Here is a 24,764-nt window from a genome sequence, read left to right on the forward strand (position 1 = left end):
TCCTCCCCTCAATACGGTGCAGTCGTCCTGTCCCCTTTGCAGAAAAGCATCCCCAAAGAATGATGTTTCCACCTCCATGCTTCACAGTTGGGATGGTGTTCTTGGGGTTGTACTCATCCTTCTTCTTCCTCCAAACACGGCTAGTGGAGTTTAGACCAAAAAGCTCTATTTTTGTCTCATCAGACCACATGACCTTCTCCCATTCCTCCTCTGGATCATCCAGATGGTCATTGGCAAACTTCAGACGGGCCTGGACATGCGCTGGCTTGAGCAGGGGGACCTTGCGTGCGCTGCAGGATTTTTATCCATGACGGCGTAGTGTGTTACTAATGGTTTTCTTTGAGACTGTGGTCCCAGCTCTCTTCAGGTCATTGACCAGGTCCTGCCGTGTAGTTCTGGGCTGATCCCTCACCTTCCTCATGATCATTCATGCCCCACGAGGTGAGATCTTGCATGGAGCCCCAGACCGAGGGTGATTGACCGTCATCTTGAACTTCTTCCATTTTCTAATAATTGTGCCAACAGTTGTTGCCTTCTCACCAAGCTGCTTGCCTATTGTCCTGTAGCCCATCCCAGCCTTGTGCAGGTCTACAATTGTATCCCTGATGTCCTTACACATTTCTCTGGTCTTGGCCATTGTGAAGAGGTTGGAGTCTGTTTGATTGAGTGTGTAGACAGGTGTCTTTTATACAGGTGACAAGTTCAGACAGGTGCAGTTAATACAGGTAATGAGTGGAGAACAGGAGGGCTTCTTAAAGAAAAACTAACAGGTCTGTGAGAGCCGGAATTCTTACTGGTTGGTAGGTGATCAAATACTTATGTCATGCAATAAAATGCAAATTAATTACTTAAAAATCATACAATGTGATTTTCTGGATTTTTGTTTTAGATTCCGTCACTCACAGTTGAAGTGTACCTATGATAATAAATTACAGACCTCTACATGCTTTGTAAGTAGGAAAACCTACAAAATCGTCAGTGTATCAAATACTTGTTCTCCCCACTGTAGTTGTCTGACCAGCCTGTCATAGAATGACTGAGTAATTCACACACATTGAGGCAACAGTGGGTCAAAACAACCTTAGTTCACACTTTATGTCCGGATGCTAAATCATCATGTAACTGCATGTCAATTGTGTGTAATCATTGTATAACAACTATGTAACAACCACTTGTCACATACTTATAACAATGAAAATGATGTCGGTTCAATTATCTATAATATTATTTGATGGACACTTGGCTGAAACCAAGGTTATCAAACCTGGTCTGACATTTTACATTAGAAATCCATCTAGCCATAATCCCATGCTGATCTCAAATCTAGCTCTGCCCGGATTATTTTCATTAGAATGTATGTAATAGTTTTGTTGACTGGTTATTGTAACACTTTTACCATTTGAACACCTCTAAACCTTAATATTTGAGTGCAACAGTCAATTCAATATGTGACCTAGACATTTCTGAATGAATACTTGAGTAATCAGAACATCCTGTGACTGAAGATGAGTTCCAGCCCTAGTCATGCATACATTGGTACACTGAGCCTGACGAACATTACTAATGCATTTCACACTCACACTCACTCACTCACTCACTCACTCACTCACTCACTCACTCACTCACTCACTCACACACACACACACACACACACACACACACACACACACACACACACACACACACACCACTCACTCACTCACTCACTCACTCACTCACTCACTCACTCACTCACTCACTCACTCACACCACACACACACACACACACACACACACACACACACACACACACACACACACACACACACACACACACACACAATAGGTAAAAGTACAGCCATAATGGATTGTTTCTTTCCTTGCTCCGTCACTCTATTTTTGAAAGCTTTACACAAAGGTTTACCCATCCACTGGCTCAGAATCTTCACAAAGGATTCATTTTTCTATATGCCTCACTGCACAGCACTGAACAAACTTTAGAGTAAGAAACACAGGCCTTTTGAAATGGAAATGAGCAATGATCAATACTTTTCCTGCTGTGAGATTGCACCTTGGACCCCCCCCCCCCCCAACCTGGATTTGTCTCAGAAGAACAAACCTGATAAGGTATATTTTCACAAAAAAACTCACAAAAACTCAGATTACACCCCCACATTTATCAGGGTATGGGATAAAAGGCTCTGCATCACTGGCATTGGCTGTAAACTGCTCTAGCGATTTGTGGGGATAGTAGACAGTGTACTTGGCCTCCAAGTCTCTGATAGGCATGCAGTTCACACAGCCATGGGGTTGCTTTCCCTGGCAGTCAGAGGTCTTTGTGGATCAAGCTAGACTTATCTGTCTGGCCCGTATGGTCTAACCCTGCCATCAACACCTAACCTCTCTACTACCGTCTGTCCACTGTCCACTACTTAAACATACACTATGAGCCCACGTATACACTGTATTAACTCATATAACCAAAAGCATGCAAGGAGTCATGCATACACAAACCCATGCACGCACGCACGCACACACACACACACACACACACACACACACGCACGCACGCACGCACGCACGCACGCACGCACGCACGCACGCACGCACGCACGCACGCACGCACGCACACACACACACACACACACACACACACACACACACACACACACACACACACACACACACACACACACACACACACACACACACACACACACACACACACACACACACACACACACACACACACACACATTCCAATAAGCACTCTGATTTGGAGAAGAAAAAAAACACACACACTCAGAAATGCATAAGCATACACATAGATTCACAGACATACAAATGTCTAGAGAAACTTCAAAAGTGAGGAACTCTAATATAGAAAGCCTGACGTGTTCACCCTAGTCTGGAATCATTTGCAGAAAAGGCCAATGAGTTTTTTTTTATAATTTCAAGACAGGCGGTCATATGGCTGGCCCTTTTTATTTAAAGTTAACGGAAATAAGTGGAGTGTAGCAGACAAGTGTTCAATTATTGGCACATGTAATGTAGTGTTCAGATGTTCAGAGTGGAAACGAGAGATGCCGTACTTAAAATTAGTTTTCATGATTGCAAAACCCATTCAGCAGGGTGGATGTACATTAGAGCATGTATGATTTCAATACCCACCATTGAAAATGGATTGCAAATGGTTGCAGGTAAAGTAAAAAGCTTTAGAGGTTTACAGATAATGGCACATTTCCACTTGATGTCTGATGACCAAAATGGGACTGTTGGTCGCCAATGCTTGAAGTACATCATGCAGCATGATTTACGTTCAGTTTGTTAAACATCAAATGGATATGCCCTTCACATAAATCACTCGCTTTTATCTGTAAACCTCCAATGGTTATTATTACTGCTATGTCTCGCTTGACCTCATTTCGGGAGATCACTAGCAATAATATAACTTTAAAATAACATTAAAAAAACCTCTGTAAGGGTTGTTGGCTGTATGAAACCCTACCCTGCATCTACCAAAGCCCTGGAAAACTATGGCCTGCTTAAAAACCTCTCCGATAGGGCATATTTGATATGAATGTGAAATTCCAGGCATCGTGAGCTAGATCAGCAAATCACTACAGAATATTGGTGTTAATCTGAAAACAAATAGTATCTGCATGCACAATTTCATGGGTTGGGGAGGGTAGGGGGGGTAGAACCATTGAAAACAATCAAACAATCAACAGCTACAGAATCTCCATCATTATTCTTTTTTTAACATTTGATTGTAAATGAAAAAAATTAATTGACGTCCGCAATCCATAGGTAGCACAAAAACGTTTTTCTTTAACACCCCTTTCCAGTCTTCCCTTACCCCAGAAAGCAGCTGATTGTTCATCACGAACAATATGAAAAGAATACACAGAAACTTGTCCTTGGTCCTTCCATCGCTGTGTACCCCCAACACACTGGTACATGTTGTTGTGTGGTGAGGGAATGTGTTTGTGTGTGTACTCAGGGTTGTGTGGGGTTAAACAGAGGAAATAACACCCATGCTAAACATACGACGTGGTCAGCAGAGACGGAAATCCACTCACATACAAAAAAGGAATAAGACACCAAACTATCCAACCGTGTTACTATCAGGTTTGTCTTATCAACACTGGGTACACCTGGAGTAGGTTATCTGCAAAAGTCTCTTTATATCAGTCTGCAATTGTTCCTCAATGTACTGCTGTGGTATATCCAATGCAAAGGAGGACTGTTATAATCCTTAGCTGGGTAGACTCACAAAGGTAGTTGAGAGTTTGTTTTAGAGTAGACACTGTTGCTCTGGCAGCCATGTTTATCTTCGGTTCACAACAGGTAGCAAAATGGAGGGGTAAGGCTGCATGGGGTACATACAACCTTGCACAAAGCCTGTAAAATGTGGAGGAATTCTTACAAAAAAGGGAAAAAGGTACATTTCCTGTATTCCTCAACTGAACTTGGTCACCTTTCAAATTCCATATATTTATAACCATATATATATATATAGTGTATATATACACTACCAGTCAGAAGTTTTAGAGCACCTACTCATTCAAGGGTTTTTCTTTATTTTGACTATTTTCTACATTGTAGAATAATAGTGAAGACATCAACACTATGAAATAACACATATGGAATCATGTAGTAACCAAAGAAGTGTTAAACAATATATTTTATACTTGAGATTCTTCAAAGTAGCCACCGTTTGCCTTGATGACAGCTTTGTACACTCTTGGCATTCCCTCAACCAGCTTCATGAGGTAGTCACCTGGAATGCATTTCAATTTACTGGTGTGCCTTGTTAAAAGTTAATTTGTGGAATTTCTTTCCTTCTTAATGAGTTTGAGCCAATCAGTTCTGTTGTGACAAGGTAGGGGTGGTATACAGAAGATAGCCCTATTTGGTAAAAGACCAAGTCCATATTATGTCAAGAACAGCTGAAATAAGCAAAGAGAAATGATAGTCCATCATTACTTTAAGAAGGTCAGTCAATGTAGACATTTTCTTCAAGTGCAGTCACAAAAACCATCAAACGCTATGATGAAGCTGGCTCTCATGAGGCGATCATGAGGATCGCCACAGGAAAGGAAGATCCAGAGTTACCTCTGCTGCAGAGGATAAGTTCATTAGAGTTACCAGCCTCAGAAATTGCAGCCCAAATAAATGCAGACACACACAAGTAACAGACACATCTCAACATCAACTGTTCAGAGGAGAATGCGTGAATCAGGCCTTCATGGTCGAATTGCTACAAAGAAACCACTACTAAAGGACACCAATAATAAGACGAGACTTGCTTGGGCCAAGAAACACGAACAATGGATATTAGACCAGTGGAAATCTGTTCTTTGGTCTGATGAGTCCAAATTTGAGATTTTTGGTTCAAACCGGCGTGTCTTTGTGAGACGCAGAGTAGGTGAACGGATGTCTCCACGTGTAATTCCCACCTGGAAGCATGGAAAAGGAGGTGTGATGGTGTGGGGGTGCTTTGCTGGTGACAAGGTCTGTGATTTATTTAGAATTTAAGGCACACTTAACCAGCATGGTTAACACAGCATTCTGTAGCAATACGTCATCTCATTTGGTTTGAGCTTAGTGGGACTCTCATTTGTTTTTCAACAGGACAATGACCCAACAAACCTCCACGCTGTGTAAGGGCTATTTGACCAAGAAGGAGAGTGACAGAGTGATGCATCAGATGACCTGGCCTCCACAATCGCCCAACATCAACCCAATTGAGATAGTTTGGGATGAGTTGAACTGCAGAGTGAAGGAAAAACAGGCAACAAGTGCTCAGCATGTGTGGGAACTCCTTCAAGTCTGTTAGAAAAGCATTCCAGGTGAAGGCGATTGAGAGAATGCCAAGAGTGTGCATAGCTGTCATCAAGGCAAAGGGTGGCTACTTTGAAGAATCTCAACTATAAAATATATTTTATGGTTATTACATGATTCCATATGTGTTATTTCACAGTTTTAATGTCTTCAGTATTATTCTACAATGTAGAAACTTGTAAAAATATAGAAAAACCCTTGAAAGAAAATATAGAAAAACCCTTGTCCAAACTTTTGACTGGTACTGTATATATACAGTTGAAGTCGGAAGTTTACATACACTTAGGTTGGAGTCATTAAAATTCGTTTTTCAACCACTCCACAAATTTCTTGTTAACAAACTATAGTTTTGGCAAGTCGGTTAGGACATCTACTTTGTACATGACACAAGTAATCTTTCCCAAAAATTTTTACAGACAAATTATTTCACATATAATTCACTGTATCACAATTCAAGTGGGTCAGAAGTGTACATACACTAAGTTGACTGTGCCTTTAAACAGCTTGGAAAATTCCAGAAAATGATGTTATGGCTTTAGAAGCTTCTGATAGGCTAATTGACATAATTGGAGTAAATTGGAGATATACCTGTGGATGTTTTTCAAGGCCTACCTTCAAACTCAGTGCCTCTTTGCATCATGGGAAAATCAAAAGAAATCAGCCAAGACCTCAGAAAAAAAATTCTGACCTCCACAAGTCTGGTTCATCCTTGGGAGCAATTTCCAAACGCCTGAAGGTACCACGTTCATCTGTACAAACAATAGTACGCAAGTACAAACATCATGGGACCACACAGCCGTCATAGCGCTCAGGAAGGAGATGCGTTCTGTCTCCTAGAGATGGATGTACTTTGGTGCGAAAAGTGCAAATCAATCCCAGAACAACAGCAAAGGACCTTGTGAAGATGCTGGAGGAAACAGGTACAAAAGTATCTATATCCACAGTAAAATGAGTCCTATATCGACATAACCTGAAAGGCCGCTCAGCAAGGAAGAAGCTACTGCTCCAAAACCCCCATAAAAAAGCCAGACTACGGTTTGCAACTGCACATGGGGACAAATATCGTACTTTTGGAGAAATGTCCTCTGGTCTGATGAAACAAAAATAAAACTGTTTGGCCATAATGACCATTGTTGTGTTTGGAAGAAAAAGGGGGAAGCTTGCAAGCCGAAGAACACCATCCTAACCGTGAAGCACGTGGCAGCATCATGTTGTGGGGGTGCTTTGCTGCTACTTCACAAAATAAATGGCTTCATGAGGAAGGAAAAGTATGTGGATATATTGAAGCAACATCTCAAGATATCAGTCAGGAAGTTAAAGCTTCGTCGCAAATGGGTCTTCCAAATGGACAATGATCCCAACCATACTTACACAGTTGTGGCAAACTGGCTTAAGGACAACAAAGTCAAGGTATTGGAGTGGCCATCACAAAGCCCTGACCTCAATCCTATAGAAAATGTGTGGGCAGAACTGAAAATGTGTGTGCGAGCAAGGAGGCCTACAAACCTGACTCAATTACACCAGCTCTATCAGGAGGAATGGGCCAAAATTCACGCAGGTTATTGTGGGAAGCTTGTGGAAATACAAATACTAATTGAGTGTATGTAAACTTCTGACCCACTGGGAATGTGATGAAAGAAATAAAAGCTGAAATAAAAGCTGAAATAAAGAATTTCACATTCTTAAAATAAAGTGGTGATCCTAACTGACCGAAGACAGGGCATTTTTACTAGGATTAAATGTCAGGAATTGTGAAAAACTGAGTTTAAATGTATTTGGCTAAGGTATATGTAAACTTCTGACTTCAACTGTATATATATTTTTTACAATTAAAAACACCATGGAGATGACAGACTATTTGGTTTATTTTGTCTAAGAAGAAGCATTAAATAAATGCATATACATAATTGCTATCTTCATAACTTCATAGACCATACCTCTGTTCATTCTTCCATACAGTATGCACATTGTTTTTTTTCATTATATTTTTTCTCTATTGAGTTTCATCTCATCCCTCTGATAAAGAAGTCTCTGCAGTCTGGATTTCAAGACACCAGGGTGGTTTTACTGTAGATCCAGACAGGACGTTAGGGCTTATACAGTCTCATTGGCAGGGCTGAGTTGAGTCTGTGTGGGGTTCTCTAGGGCTCAGTAACTGGGTCTCAATAGGTCCATTAGGGCTCAAACCCCTCACTCCTCCGCCATTGAGTGTCAGGAAGCACACAGTCTCTCTGGGCGGTGAAGGGGAAAAGCCGCAGCTTTCTTCCTGCTTCCTGTTGGCCAGAGTCAGAGCCCTGAGATGCTCCTGGGCCTCCTCCAGGATAAGGGCCATCTCATCCTGCTGCTGGCCCCCAGTAGAGGAGGAGCAGGAGGTGGAGGTGTGGTGCAGCGTGATGAGGGAGCATCCTCCTCCTACTTCTATACCGGGCGTGGCGCTGCAGGTGGCTGAGCCTGTGGTGGCCGTTTGCAAACAGGAGACCTCCTCCTGGTAGCCCTGGACCGAGGGGATGATGGGGATGGAGCAGGTCTGAAATGGAGGAGGTGATGAGAGGCTGGGATGTCTGGGGCACCTGAGGTTCCTGGTAAAAGTGGAGATATCATGGTCCTGGCCCTGGTCCAGAAGACTGCAGCGCACCTCCACCCTGCTCTCCCATGACCGCTCAATCAACATGGGGGGTTGCATATTTAGAAAGGCATCCTGTCGCGGGTCGCTCCCAGCCCTCACAATCTGGTACCTGAAGGAGGGAAGAGCGGCAACAGACAGACAGACAGACAGACAGACAGACAGACAGACAGACAGACAGACAGACAGACAGACAGACAGACAGACAGACAGACAGACAGACAGACAGACAGACAGACAGACAGACAGACAGACAGACAGACAGACAGACAGACAGAGAGAGAGAGAGAGAGAAGGAAATTACAATTGCTGTCAATTCCCACATGTGTACTCATTTCCCTTCAAGAAAAGGTCATTGTTTTGAGTTTCATTTTAACTCAAGCCTTTAAAGCAACTGCCCAAACAAAACAAGGATACTCAGGGAGACAAAATTCACCTTGCCATCTCAGAGGCATGAAGAGCACACAAAGGAAAAGATGAGCTTGACATTTCTCTTTCATGTCTTTATCTAGCCAAACTCTCACAAAGTATGAACTGGATTATTAGTTGGGAGAGGTAAGAGGGAGTTCAGACACTACATTATTCATTTGACACATGAAATGGGGATACTTTAAGAAATGGAGCAACCATGAATATTTAAATCAGCAACAATGTGTTTGACACATCTGAGTATCTAGGATTATTAACAAAGTCATCAACGTTCAATAATATCCCATTAATATCGACATTTGTTCATGACTTCACAAAACACTTTCAAAGTGATTGTGTTGTGAATATCTAATATAGATTTTTTTTGCTCTCTTCTTTTTCTCTTTGTGACGTGGCATAAGCTATCTCACAATAGAGCAACACATCCTCTCTGTAATATCAGTCTCAATCTGTAACGGCAGTCTATTTCTTCCTCCTCCTCGAACGAGGAGAGGCGAGAAGGATCGGAGGACCAATGTGCAGAGTGGTAAGTTTCCATGATTTTAATATCCACGAAAACAAGACACAATCCAAAATAACAAAAGAACTAACCGTAACAGTCCCGTGTGGCACAAACACTGACACAGGAAACAAACACCCACAAACCAAACGTGAAACCCAGGCTGCCTAAGTATGATTCTCAATCAGGGACAACGATTGACAGCTACCTCTGATTGAGTATCATACCAGGCCGAACACAAAACTCCAACATAGAAAAACACACATAGACAACCCACCCCAACTCACGCCCTGACCATACTAAATAAATACAAAACAAGGGAAATAAGGTCAGGAACGTGACACAATCGAGGAACAGTCTATGGCTCTCAGCTCATTATCTTTGTATACACTCTTAGAAAAAAAAGGTTCCATATAGAACCAAAAAGGGTTCTATCACTTGCTTCAAATCTGAAAACCTTAAAAGTTCTATATAGAACTCTTTTATAGGCTTCTTTGGTAAGAACCCTAGGTGTGCTTCTTCACTGAACGTAAAATGGTTCAATATAGAAGCCTGTGTGGTGCAATTGATAAATTATGGCTACTAACAAATATAAATATTTCTATGAATATAATATATTAAACTATTAAATAATGGACAAAATAATGCCAGCATAGTTTTCAGATTGTATTGTCATTATATGCAAACATAGTTAGGAAATATGCACTGGTGGCCAGGGAGGAATCTTTGTTTGAATGCTGGGCCTTTATAGAAATAAACATGAGTTAATCTGCCAAAACAAAGACAAAAATGCTATGCAGACATATAATTATTATCAAATCAAATCAAATGTTATTTTTCACATGCGCCGAATACAGTGAAATGCTCACTTACAAGCCCTTAACCAACAATGCAGTTTTAAGAAAAACAAGTGTTAAGTAAAAAATAGATAAGTAAAAAACCAAAAATAAAAGTAACAAATAATGAAAGAGCAGCAGTAAAATAACAACAACGAGGCTATATACAGGGGGTACCGGTACAGAGTCATTGTGTGGCGGAACCGGTTAGTCGAGGTAATTGAGGTAATATGTACATGTAGGGACTATGCATAGATAATAAACAGAGAGTAGTAGCAGCAGTGTAAAAGGGGGGCGATGCAAATACTCTCCGTAGCCATTTCATTAGGTGTTCAGGGGTCTTATGGCTTGGGGGTAGAAGCTGTTAAGAAGTCGTTTGGACCTAGACTTAGCGCTCTGGTACCGCTTGCCGTGCGGTAGTAGAGAGAACAGTCTATGACCAGGGTGGCTGGAGTCTTTGACAATGTTTAGGGCCTTCCTCTGACACCGCCTGGTATAGAGGTCCTGGATGGCAGGCAGCTTGGCCCCAGTGATGTACTGGGCTGTACGCACTACCCTCTGTAGTGCCTTGCGGTCGGATGCCGAACAGTTGCCATACCAGGCAGTAATGTAACCAGTCATGATGCTCTCGATGGTACAGCTGTATAACTTTTTGAGGATTCGAGGACCCATGCCAAATCTTTTCAGTCTCTTGTTGGGGAATAGGCTGTGTGGTGCCCTCTGCATGACTGTCTTGGTGTGTTTGGAACATGATAGTTTGTTGGTGATGTTGACACCAAGGAACTTGAAGCTCTCAACCTGCTCGACTACAGCCCCATCGATGAGAATGGGGGCGTGCTCGGTCCTCCTTTTCCTGTAGTCCACAATCATATCCTTTGTCTTGATCACGTTGAGGGAGAGGTTGAGGGAGAGGTTATGATGTACAAGAACAACTTACAAGCAGTTGTTGTCAGAGATCCCCAGTTGGGTTATTGCCAAACTGAGCTAATATAGATAGTGTTTTAAAAGTAACGTAATGATTAAATTGGCTATTGAATCACCAATATTCGGTATTACAAATAATGTATTATAAATCATTTTGATAGCTACATACTGTTTCAGTCAGCCCACTTAACATCACGTGCATTCCACAGAGGTCAGCAACAAAAGTCTTCTAATTGCTTCATGAAACATAGTCCCCTCATCTGACTCAATGAAATACAGAAATAAAGTGACAATTAGCAAATTTTGTCAGGCTGTAGTCTATAGCTTTATTTGCCATATTCAATCAGAAAAATGCACATTTATTTGTAAGCGTCAGCTACCTAGAAAGCTAGCTTGTAAAGTGGTTAAATATTAATTTCACTCCATACACACACGCAGACAATGTTAAGCAGTGGACTTTGAAAAATAAAAAAGACAGGTTTCAATGTAGAAAAGTATTTTACATTTTATCTCATAAAATCGCTTATTTGTTCGTCTAATTACAGTGCTCTATTGCAATTATTCATTCTGTAAGATTTATTTAAGGCAGGGATGCCTTCATCACTATACACAGTAGACTTCTGTGGCAGCTGGTGGGAAGAGCTATAGGAGGACAGGCTCATTGTAATGTCAAGAATGGAATAAATGGAACGGTATAAAACACATCAAACATATGGAAACCACATGTTTGACGCTGTTCCAATTATCCCATTCCAGCCATTACAATGAGCCCATCTTCCTATGATGCTTTTTTCCCCCTCCTGGTCTCCATCTGGCCCACCAGAGGTTGGTTCCCTGGCAAAGGAACTGTAGGAACGGATTTCCTGTAAAATTGATATATTGAATGATTACATCAACTACTTTGAAAAAGTTAATTGAAATTAATATCCCTTTTCCATGAAGTAGAATTAATTTAATGTCACTCATTCTATTGCACTGTATTCTAACTAAGCTTGATTTACCAGTTCATAAGTGTAGGTTTCACAATGCACTAGCTAGTTGAAAAAGACAGACACAATGATGGCTGCTTGTCTCTGTATTTGTGAAAGTTATGACGGTGCTAGAATCCATCAATTCTCTCTTTATGCATTGGCCATCCATATGTTATGGTTGGAGAAATGTGTTCATATTGTCGCTGTAGACAGCTCTGTAGCAGAATTTGTAGTTTTTTTACTTTTAAGACAGTGAAATTTGCACCCCAAACATTTGTGAATAATCACCAGCAGTGGAAATAAAATAATATGCCAACGAACATTACTGAACTAACCTTTTCTGAAACTTCAGTGTCCCTTGGCCTTGGGTAGCAGCAGCAGATCGTTTAACCTTTTTTATTTTTGCCAAATACATTTATTCAGTCTAAATGATTCATGTTAGCATGATTGCATCAACCTAGCTAGTTAATGTTAGCTAGCTTGCTACAGTATCTAGCCAGAGATACTTGGAAAGGACGAGATAGGAATCCCAGTGGCAAATAAATGGTGAAAAGTATAACACTCCACCTAGCTGAATGTCGACCAATTGCATTCACATTGTCATGCTGCGTCACACTGTTGCTAAGCTAATCATCACGCAATCCTTTCTAAAAGTCAGGGTATGAGTCGAAAAACTTCCCTATTTTCCTCAAAAGTACGAAATATCCTGATTAAAAGCTATATTGCAGAAAACAAATTAATCACCTCACATCTCGGGAAAAGACTTGTTGTAAAAAAAAAGTAATGTTGTACTTGTTCACGTAATTCGAATCCCTTTCTAGTGAACGCATGAGATCCAATACCAGTAAGCATTATTGATTAGAAACTTTGTTGAAAAATGGAAACCAAGCTATCTCGCTAACGTAAACTCACTCACTTTGTACATCGCCTTGGTCCGTACAATTGACCTTATTTTAGCGCCCCAAAAACGTAATACTTCCAGATCAACTGTAATGTCAATACCATTGTAAAGCACAATTTCTCCCCTTTCCAACAGAATCAATTACATGACCCCCACGCTGCCCGTTTCTGCATGATTCAAGAAGGCAATAAGCCCCGTCTTTTTAAAAATGGCGGGTGGGGAAGCGAAACTAATGCGTGATAGTGAGAAGGAGAGATGTTGTGTGGGAAAATTGCTTTTTTTCACTCGATCTGTCCAACCTTGTCGCCTCTAAAATGTAAATAAAACACTATAAAGAGTTTATATAATGTGTCATTACATACCTATTTGAAGGTTTGTGTCGAATTTGAATCGTGTTTTTAGGGCGGTGCTAAAGTGATCTTAGAAGTAAACAGCGGCTTTGAGAATGATGATCGCATGCAATGATTACGCAAAAAATGACTAGGTATCCCCCATTACCCCCGTCACTGTCCATTTCTTGTTTTTAAAGGATGAGAGAAGTGCTACACCTGGTGGAGAGAGATTGTAAGACAGAAATAGTTGCTTTATGCGTGCTGTACGTTACGTCATGACACTTCACGGTGTAACGGAGGGTCAGTGTTTTCAACTTTTCTCCAATACTATAGAGCCATTACCATGTCGATCAACGCTTGAATAGAAACCTAGTTCACATCCCCGATTTTGAAGTCAACACAGTTGCTACAGTCCCATTAGTTTTCTTTGTAGCCTCGTTTGAATGTTGCGGTTGCGCACATTTGTACGGAATGGGGTGAATTTACATTAGATATAGTACCTACCAAAGTTGTCCGCTGCTGTCGGGAGACACCGACTCGACACCGAAAAGTAAGGAACGCAAGATTTAGGATCCCTGTGTCAACACATGCTACCAGCTAGTCAGCTAGCTAGTTGCAATGGAGCCCGCTTTGCTTGGAATAGCTAACGGACATTTCCAGCGCAGTAGAAGCTGTGTTTATTACGCTCTTCTCCGGGACAATATTGACAATCCGGAGTTCCAATGCGGCAATTGTTTGCTACCGGAGGACTACAGGAATGAGGTGGCTATGCATAGCAAGCAAACCTGAATTCTGCGCTAACTTATGGGGAGAACGCAAATTGGAACTTTCTCATTCTCAACTCCTATGGAGGGATGCTGCTCGGGCCTAATGGATGTTTCCCCCCTTGTCATCTGTTCCTATCCGAATGGCCTGTGCTACCTGGAACTAGCCTGCAAAGGAAATCATCTCCATCTGCTTCTCTTCCTCCATCCTGTAGTGAAGTAGCCGGAGAACAGCAAGAAGAGTGTTCAAATCAGCGCTGGTCCCATGTCACAAGTTGTGGAAACCGAAGGCAGCAACATGCTGCTAAGTGGACGGGGGTGACTGCGAGAGGTTTTGGAGGAGATTGACAGCGCCACCCAGGTCTCCCGGGTGGCGCAGTGGTCTAGGGCACTGCATCGCAGTGCTAGCTGCGCCACCAGAGTCTCTGGGTTCGCGCCCAGGCTGGGCTGGGTGCGCGCCCAGGCTCTGTCGCAGCCGGCCGCAACCGGGAGATCCGTGGGGCGACGCACAATTGGCATAGCGTCGTCCGGGTTAGGGAGGGTTTGGCCGGTAGGGGTAGGGATCCTTGTCTCAGTATGTAAAAATTTAATAAAATGTATGCACTCTACTGGAAGTCGCTCTGGATAAGAGCGTCTGCTCTTGGCCGGTAGGGATATCCTTGTCTCAGTATGTAAAAATGTAATAAAATGTATGCACTCTACTGTAAGTCGCTCTGGATAAGAGCGTCTGCTAAATGACTAAAATGTAAATGTAAAATGTAATTGACAAAAGAAATAGCTTCGCTGCACTGGTGCCTAATCTACCTGCTCCATCATCGCTGGGACTGCTTGTGTCTTGCGATGACGGTGCTAACTCCAACTACGCTGACTCCAGCAGCAACTTGGTCGTCGAGTTTGGTTCCTTTCGCTCTCTCTGGATCTGACAGGGCACTGCCTGCTGTGGAAGGGTCTGAAACTATCACCGGGAGCAGCGGGCGTACGCTGTCCTGCTTCTTGTGGGCCCGTGAAAGGCTCAACGAATTGTGTGAGGGGTGGGAATGGGCGGATTTCTCAATTCCCTTCACCGGCCGTTGTATAGGGCAGTTCAATTGTGAGAAATGTCTCAGTCCCTGGAGCAAAAACTTTGTGCTATCCAGGAGCATGAGTACAGGACATCAATAAGCTGCCCCCAAACATTTTAAACCAGCATCAGGAAATTGAGTCTATCATAGTTCATGTGGGATTCAAATACATTATGAAGGGCAGCTCAGAACAGCTGAAGATTGATTTTAAAGAGCTGATTGGGTCACTACTTGACATCAACAAACGTCCCATAATATCTGGCCCTCTGTCCTCCCTAAATCGTGGCATTGAACGGTTCAGCAGAAATGTATACCTCCATAACTGGCTACGAGACTATTGCAGCTCTATGGGTGTAACATTTATTGACAATTTTGATACCTTCTGGAAACAAAGATCTTATTATAAGGAGGATGGGATCCACCCAACTCATTTGGGATCCTGGATCCTTTCACAGCATTATAAGGCTACGGTGAAACAATGAGCTTGGACACACCTACTCATTCAAGGGTTTTTCTTTATTTTTACTATTTTCTAAATTGTAGAATAATGGTGAAGACATCAAAGCTATGAAATAACACATATGGACTCATGTAGTAAACAAAAACGTGTTAAACAAATCAAGATATATTAAATATTTTAGATTCTTCAAGGTAGACACCCTTTGCCTTGACAAAGCTGTCATCAAGGCAAAGGATGTGTATAATCTCAAGTATAAAATATATTTTAATTTGTTTAACACTTTTGTGTGTTATTTCATAGTTTTATGTCTTCACTATTATTCTACAATGTAGAAAATAGTACAAAACTAACACAAACCCTTGAATGAGTAGGTTTGGCAAGACTTTTGACTGGTACTGTAAAAAATGATAGTAAAAAGCTTTGGAGCACCTTAAATTAAATTTGGGGCAAAAAAGCAAGCTCAGCTCCATCATTCATTGAATAGGATGGCTCCTTCATCACAAAACCCACTGATATTGCCAACTACTTTTATGATTTTGTCATTGGCAAGATTAGCAAACTTAGGCAAGACATGTCAGCAACAAACGCTGACACTACACTCCAAGTATATCCGACCAAATGTGAGTGTGGAAAAGGTGAACAAATTAATATTGTCTATTAACAATGACATACCATACGTTTTCCCAGCAGCAGACAATGATCGATAATGTCAAAAGCCGCACTGAAGTCTAACAAAACAGTCCCCACAATATTTTTTATCATAAATTTCTCTCAGCCAATCATCAGTCATTTGTGTAAGTGCCGTGCTTGTTGAATGTGATGCACTACAGTACTTAATGCAGCTGGTGGCCACACCAGATACTGACTGTTACTTTTGATTTTGACCCCCCCCCCCCCCCCTTTGTTCAGGGACACATTAATCCATTTCTGTTAGTCACATGTCTGTGGAACTTGTTCAGTTTATGTCTCAGTTGTTGAATCTTGTTATGTTCATACAAATATTTACACATGTTAAGTTTGCTGAAAATAAAGTTGACAGTGAGAGGACGTTTCTTTTTTTGCAACTGACATGTGAAAAGGTTAACAAAGAGCTGCAGTTTGTTTCAGAATGGGTGGCAAGGAATAAGTTAGTCATAAATATTTCAAAAACTAAAAGCATTGTATTTGGGACAAATCATTCACTAAACCCTACATCTCAACTAAATATTGTAAGGAATAATGTGGAAATTGAGCAAGTTGAGGAGACTAAACTGATTGGAGTAACCCTGGATTGTAAAACTGTCATGGTCAAAACATATTGATACAATACTATCTAAAATGGGGAGAAGTCTTTCCATAATAAAGCGCTACTCTTCCTTCTTAACAGCACTATCAACAAGACAGGTCCTACAGGCCCTATTGTTGTCGCACCTGGACAACTTTTCAGTCGTGTGGTCAGTTGGCACAAAGAGGACCTTAGGAAAATTGCAATTTTCTCAGAACAGGGCAGCACGGCTGGCCCTTAGATGTACACAGAGAGCTAACATTAATAATATGCATGTAAATCTCTCCTGGCTCAAAATGGAGGAGAGATTGACTTCATCACTACTTGTATTTGTGAGAAGAATTGACATGTTGAATTCACCGAGCTGTCTGTTTGAACTACAGTACTGGCACACAGCTCAGATACCCATGCATACCCCACAAGACATGCCACCAGAGGTCTCTTCACGGTCCCCAAATCCAGAACAGACTATGGGAGGTGCACAGTACTACATAGAGCCATGACTACATGGAACTCTATTCCACATCAAGTAATTAATGCTAGCAGTAAAATTAGATTTAAAAAAACAGATAGAAATACACCTTATGGAACAGAGGGGACTGTGAAGCAACACAAACAGGCACAGACACATGCTTACAAACACGTGACAGCATACGCACTATACACACACGTATACATGTGAGTACAAATACCCATACCAACATACTGTTTACTACATACTTAATGAGTATATACTACATACTATTATGTCATTTTTATTTTCTTCTTTTTTAAATCAATTTTACCCCCTTTTCTCCCCAATTTTCGTGGTATCCAATTGCTAGTAATTACTATCTTGTCTCATCGCTACAACTCCCGTACGGGCTCGGGAGAGACGAAGGTCGAAAGCCATGCGTCCTCCGAAACACAACCCAACCAAGCCGCACTGCTTCTTAACACAGCGCGCCTCCAACCCGGAAGCCAGCTGCACCAATGTGTCGGAGGAAACACCGTGCACCTGGCTCCCTTGGTTAGCACGCACTGCGCCCGGCCCGCCACAAGAGTCACTGGTGCGCGATGAGACAAGGATATCCCTACCGGCCAAACCCTCCCTAACCCGGACGACGCTAGGCCAATTGTGCGTCGCCCCACGGACCTCCCGGTCACGGCCGGCTGCGACAGAGCCTGGGCGCGAACCCAGAGTCTCTGGTGGCACAGCTAGCGCTGCGATGCAGTGCCCTAGACCACTGCGCCACCCGGGAGGCCCCTATTATGTCATTTTAGTATACTGTAAACTAGCGTTATCATTTCAGTTGAGCATACTAGCGCTTCGCCTGTCTATCGGAAGTTGATGCTGTTGCTATGCAACCTTTTGCTAGCTAGTTAGCCTAACAAATTACTAGTTAGACATTTTACGATTTCGGGTGTGTTCGTAAATTCAATCTGAAGTGCCAAAGCGTGCTCTGGGCGTTAATAAATCCAGAGCGTTGTCAGATTGTCCGTTTGTAAAGTGTTTCGCTATCGGAGTATTCAGAGTGCACACTAGATGCTCTGGCCAAGGAGTAGAGTTGATCCGATCATTCAACGGCAGTCAAGCACCCAAGCTAACTGGCTAATGTTGGCTAGCTACATCCAGACACAAATGAGAGAACACCTCACTCTGACCATTTTACTCGCCCTAGCAGAGCTGGTTAGGCTGTTTTTATGTTATCCTGAGTGTTGGTGACTGTAACTGTGCTGCTGGCAACAATTTATTTACGCTTTTTTTGGCCAACGTTTACTGACACCGGCCACCTGCCATATTCAACGGGTGTTGAGCGTTAGTAAATTCCTCAGTTATTCTGTGCTCTGGCACACTCAGACGAGAGTGCTCTGAAATTAGAGTAGATAGCCAGAATTAACAATGTCCATTGAAACATACAACGACTTTACCACTTTTCTAAGAATTCTGTGAATAATCAAGTCAAAAAACGTTGGGTAGGTAGTTAGATAGCAGATAGGTAATATCTGCCTGGCAAGTTCGATGAATTAGTAACCAACAAACGTTAGGTAACTAGCTAACATACCGGTACATACTGCTGTAAGGATAGCGTAGCTAACAAATTGTCAGCCAACGTAACAAAACTTATTTGAAAAGTCATGACTTTATTAAATTGCTCAGCATTTTCTTAACATTTGTCATAATTAGTTAAAGCAATGAATTTGTGTCAGCTCTCGTCAGACTTCGGCTGGATATCTTCCGCCATTTTCTTCAAATCTGAAAACGTTGTGAAGCCACGCCCATTTTCTGAAGAATTGCATTATGGCCCCTAAAAGCACGGAAATAGTGTACACTGCTTGTATACTACGTATTTTGGCCAATTTAGTACGACATCCGGGAACTTTTGGCATATCTATACTATGACCAATAAGCATACTATATACACAAATCACGTCACAAATAGTACGGTTAGTGTGGTTATTATGAGTACTCGAACACAGGTAGTAGAGTAGGGGCCTGAGGGCACACACTTAATGAGTTATGAAATCTGTTGTGAATGTATTGTAATGTTTTTAAAATTGTAAAACTGCCTTAATTTTGCTGGACCCCAAGAAGAGTAGCTGCTGCCTTGGCTAATGGGGATCCATAATAAATACAAATGCTCATGTTGGGTTTTTGAGCTAGCGCCCACTTGACTCCCATTCACTCCTTGGCCCAGAATCACCCAGAATGCACCACGCGGCCCATTGATGACAAATGGGCAATGTACACAATGGGCATTAGTAAGATTCCAATTTAGTTTCCCATCTCCTCAAAATACTGTATTTCTGAACTAGCAAGACCAAGCTAATGCTAACACTAGTAGTTTGGTTTACTAGCTACAGAATGGATTATTTTAGATCGTTTTAGAGGACGACTGTTTTTATCTACACATACCTTGCTTCCTATTAAAATGTGTGTTTGCTTTCTCATGAGGCAGCTTACCAGGCAGGCAGGAGAGGATGGTTCCCATTAGATTACACAGATATAAAGTCAGATTCCACAGACTGGAGAGGAGGGTGAGCAAAGAAAGAAACCAAGTGCAGAGTGCAGAGTCAAACAACCAACAAGGTGCTGGGGCAACCAAACATAGTTGTTGAGAGTCGTGGTTGATGAGTCTCTGTAAGCTGTAGCTAGGATACCACTGTGACTGACAAGTGAATCCACCTGTCGCAGAGAGCGTGTGGGTTATTGCTTGAAATCCCAGGTAGAGGGTTGTTTTCACTAGACAAAACAGAGGCAAAAGGGCTGGAATTGGGATAAGTTAACTTGTCCAATAAGAAAGACCTGCTTTATTTTCCATTGAAAAAGTTTTTCTATGACTTGAACTAAGGATTTTGTCTGGTAAACGCGTTCAGTGCTTCTCCGTTGAAAGTGGTGTGGAAAAGTACTGAGGCAAATGTTGTCTCGCCACATTGTTTTCCTGTGGCTCTGGACGTGACTGTCTTAGCTGTTGTTGGCTAAAATCCACATTACACTCTGGGGTAGGGCTAGAACCCTAAAGGTTCCTTGCATTCACTAAGTTAATATACAGTATACAACCTTTGTTTTAGTAAAGGGTCTAAATAACCTAAAGGTTATATTTAGAATCCCAAATAACCCTTTTTTCTAAGAGTGTAATAATTCATAATCCCTGACAAAGGTTAGCTGCTTTTGTCGCATCAATATGTAACTTTGAGTCAATCTCCTGTAATAGCCTTCAGAGATTTAAGAGTGCTCAAAGCTGATGATTCTCTTTTTTACTGGGGTTTTGGAATGAGCCCCGAACAAGCCATATTTAGACAGCCATATTGGGCCATGATCTCTGATAACAGGGATGTGGAAAATGCAATCAGCCAGAAAACATCCATGCACCCAACAGAGTGTGAATATACAGTGAGCTCCAAAAGTATTTGAACAGTGACACATGTTTGTTGTTTTGGCTCTGTACTCCTGTACTTTGGACTTTAAATGATAATGACAAAGAGGTTAAAGTGCAGACTGTCAGGTTTAATTTGAGGGTATTCTCATCCATATCGGGTGAACCGTTTAGAAACTATAGGACTTTTTGTACATAGTCCCCCCATTTTAGGGGACCAAAACTATTGGGACAAATACTGTAAATGTGTATTAAAGTAGTCAAATGTTTAGTGTTTGGTCCCATATTCCTAGCACGCAAAGATTACATCAAACTTGTTGGATACCTTTACTGTTTGTTTAGGATGTGTTTCCATTTTTTTGTAAATAAGAATAGAACATGTTTCTAAACATTTCTACATTAATGTGCATGCTACCATGATTATGGATAGTCCTGAAGGAATCGTGAATAATGATGAGTGAGAAAGTTATAGACGCACAAATATCATACCTCGTCCCAAAAATGCTAACCTCCTCTGTTATTGTAATGGTGATAGGTTAGCATGTCTTGGGGGAATGATGTGCGTCTAACTTTCTCACTCATCTTAAATTCACAATTCGTTCAGGACCAATCATAATCATGGTAGCATCCACATTAATGTAGAAGTGTTCAGAAACATTCTATTCTTATTTATAATAAAAGTTACTCCAAAATGACATAATACATTATTTACCATTAATTTCTACTGGGCACAAAATCTAAATCTAAAACACAATCAAAACAAACAGCAAATCAATAAGTTTGTAGTCACAAGCTTTATGTAATCATTGTGTGCTAGGAATATGGGACCAAATACTAAACTTTTGACTACTTTATTACACATATAAGTAAATTTGTCCTGATACTTTTGGTCCCCTAAAATGCAGGGACTGTGTACAAAAATTGCTGTAATTTCTAAACGGTTCACCCACCCGATATGTATGAAAATACCTTAAAATGAAATCTGACGGTCTGAAATGTAACATTATAGTCAGAGTATAACTTAAAATCCAAAGTCCTGGAGTTCAGAGCCAAAACAACAGTAAAAGTGTCAATGTCCCAATACCTTTGGAGCTCAGTGTATGACTAGTGTGTAGGCTACAGAAATAAATATTGCTCTACGAAGTTGCTCTGTTCATAGAGTTCAGGTTAGATTATAGAGGTGAGTTGTGTGTGCTGTACACATGTATAACCCACCACCTGTATTTGGGCCTATGTAGCAAATTTGAAATGGTGTTTTTTACATTGGATAAAAGTAGAAACTCAGAGCTAGAAAATGGTATGTCATACACGGCAGTTGAGGAACAATGGGAAAGTAATTCTGCTTTGAAAGTTGATAAACTTGTAAACTCATTTTTGAGAAAATGGTCAGTGAATATTTTGGTACACCCACCGGAGAGCTTTTCGTTGTCTACACCCATTCAGCATCATTCACACCCTATTACGCCTTAACCCCACCAATCTATTTAAGAAATCACAAGTGAGGCCATGTGCAAAACATAATGTCATAAACAACCAAATAGTTCAAGTCTAAAAGTGTTGAAATTAGTAGCAAAAAGTAGTAGTAAAAATACATCTAGTCCTTGGCCTATATCCTAATATGACTTTGGCGCAGGTCATGTTGTTCTTCACATTATCGTCTCTGGTAAAGACACAAAATATCAAATAAAATCAACGTTTTTTGTCACATGCACAGGACACAGAAGATGTAAACGGTACAGTGAAATGGTTACTGCATAGTGGAGTCTTTTGTTTACACATGTAGCTAGCTACCTTAACAATGAACCATAATCCCAATTCTAATGACGTGTTCAAAACACCTGGGAACTCTGCAATCTCTGACTTCATTGCATTCAAAACAACTGGGAATTCAGAAAAAAACAAGCTCCTACTGGGAAATATCAAGTTGAATGGTCATCCAACTTGGAATTCCAACTAGGGAACCTTTCTAGAGCTCCAACTTTCCAACCTGAAGATCACTGACGTCATGATTTGACATCGTATTTTTCAGAGTTCTCAATTGTTTTGAACACGGCAATACTAGCATGCACCATGCATGAAAATTAAGGTCGCTAAAGCTAACCAAATAGGTTCAATGTTAGCTAGCTAACATTAGGCTATAATTACGCAAATGGTTTTCTGAGATCCAAATAATATTACTACACAGATCATACAAGTAACATTATCTAGCGAGCCAGCTAGCTAACATTAGCTAGCTAGCCAACAGTACTTTCTGACAAAAATGTGAAACTTATAATATCTGAAAATGTAGCTAGACTCTTACCCGTATACAGTACATGGATGACATGATTGACCTTAGTTTGAAGATGTAATCCGGAGACAGGTGTTTTATACAACAGCCTTATGTGTTCTCTTTTCGACTCTTTCCGCATTTGGCAATCATCTCTCTGCTCCCACCGGGCAATCCACTGATTTCAAATCTCTGTCAACTTCTTCTGTGACAACAACACTTTTGATCGCCGTTGCTTCCCCATCACTGTCATCAGAAGACTCTACAATGTCTGGTTCAATTAAAATGTTTTTACCTAAATGATGGATTTCCTCATCGTCTGATTCATTTTCAGAATCAAAGAGAGTCAGCAAGGAACAATCGTCCTCCAGAAAGTGGTCCATCACAACCTTTTCCTTTGTCGATAGCATTATTAACTCCAGGGCAGCAATGTTGAGAGCAGTAGCAACACATTTTCAGTTCTTCATGATATCTTTCAGAAGAAGCTGCGGTAGAAAGAATTATCCACACATACTGACCAGCTCATGTTATAGAAAGAATCATGCTACATGGCAGACCAATCCGAACTCATCTCTCGGCATATCCAGCCCATCCATTATCTCAGCCAATCATGATGACATACAAGTGTGTTACTAAGGCATATGAAAGTCCACATGTTCCAATAGGCATTTCTGCCCAACAAAAACACATTTTCATAAAAAATACATTAAAATGCCTCTCCTGTGAAGTAGTAACGTGTGACATACACCTAGCTTCCTGGGTCAGATATACAGTACAGTATGGTTTAAGGTATATAATATTTTTTTTATAGTGTATTTTATATTTGGAATATTAGGATTCCACTTTGTATTATGATCTATAAATCCATATAGATCATAATACAGAGATATCTATATGGGTTTTATGGCTATTTAGATAATACTGTAGTGTTTAATTATGGTTTATGAATGCAAATTACAAAGAGCTTGGGATAGTAGAGCCTGGGATAGTAGTGATGATTTTCCAAATTGAACTGATGAATGAACAAGCTATTGCAGCTGTCAGACAGGAGCGTTCCAGAAAATTCTGGGACAGAGACTATTGGCCGGTTCAATCAGGAATAATTTCCTGAGTAAATTAATCCCTAAATAATTAGAAGACCATTAAAGATAGACAGAATAGTGTATTAGAATGCTATTGACCAGTGATGTGTAGGCCCGTGGAGGGTGAGGGACTTACGACCCAGTCTGACGGGGGCAGAACAGCCAAGGTTGATCATCAACGCTTCCTTATACTGTATAAGTCACCTTGTCAGAGGAATCAATTACAGTGATAATGACCTTGTAGAAAGGAGCCAAGTTACAGCTAAGGCAGGTACTTTGATATCTGATTTATGCTGAAGTATCTCTACACTCTGTCTGCAACACTTTCCCTGCAATGACAGACAGGTATTTGCATATTTCAACTTTGCCTCTGTGAATTCTTCACCTGGGGGATTCAGAGAAAGCCCTAAGAAACCTGACAGGTTTATCTAAAAATACTAGTAACAATAGAACACAAGTGGAGTTCTGTGTCCGTGTAAGTCATTTTGGAGAGATAACGGCAGGTTTTCTGACAGGCATGGAAGAAGAGGGATAGCACTTCTTACTGGTTTGTTTGACTATTGTATGCAAAACATGTAGTTTCTACATTCCTCCTCTCGCTCTCTTTTTCTCTCTCTCTCTCCCTCTTCTCTCACACTATCATTGTGCTCTCACATGTCTCCCTTT

General features: G+C 41.2%; 1 protein-coding gene across 2 annotated transcripts in view; it reads right to left on the reverse strand.

The window, feature by feature from the left end:
* Positions 1–4,094: 4,094 nt before the first annotated feature.
* Positions 4,095–24,764, reverse strand: part of LOC139570975 (pro-neuregulin-3, membrane-bound isoform-like) — a 532,592-nt gene continuing 511,922 nt past the window's right edge. For both annotated transcript variants that reach the window (XM_071393388.1, XM_071393387.1), the window contains exon 9: positions 4,095–8,561. In XM_071393388.1, the coding sequence (XP_071249489.1) occupies positions 7,931–8,561 (631 nt within the window). In that variant the 3' untranslated portion in view covers positions 4,095–7,930. The remainder of the gene's footprint in view (positions 8,562–24,764) is intronic.

The sequence above is a fragment of the Salvelinus alpinus genome, chromosome 3 (genome assembly GCF_045679555.1).
Source record: "Salvelinus alpinus chromosome 3, SLU_Salpinus.1, whole genome shotgun sequence".
NCBI classification, from domain to species: domain Eukaryota; kingdom Metazoa; phylum Chordata; class Actinopteri; order Salmoniformes; family Salmonidae; genus Salvelinus; species Salvelinus alpinus.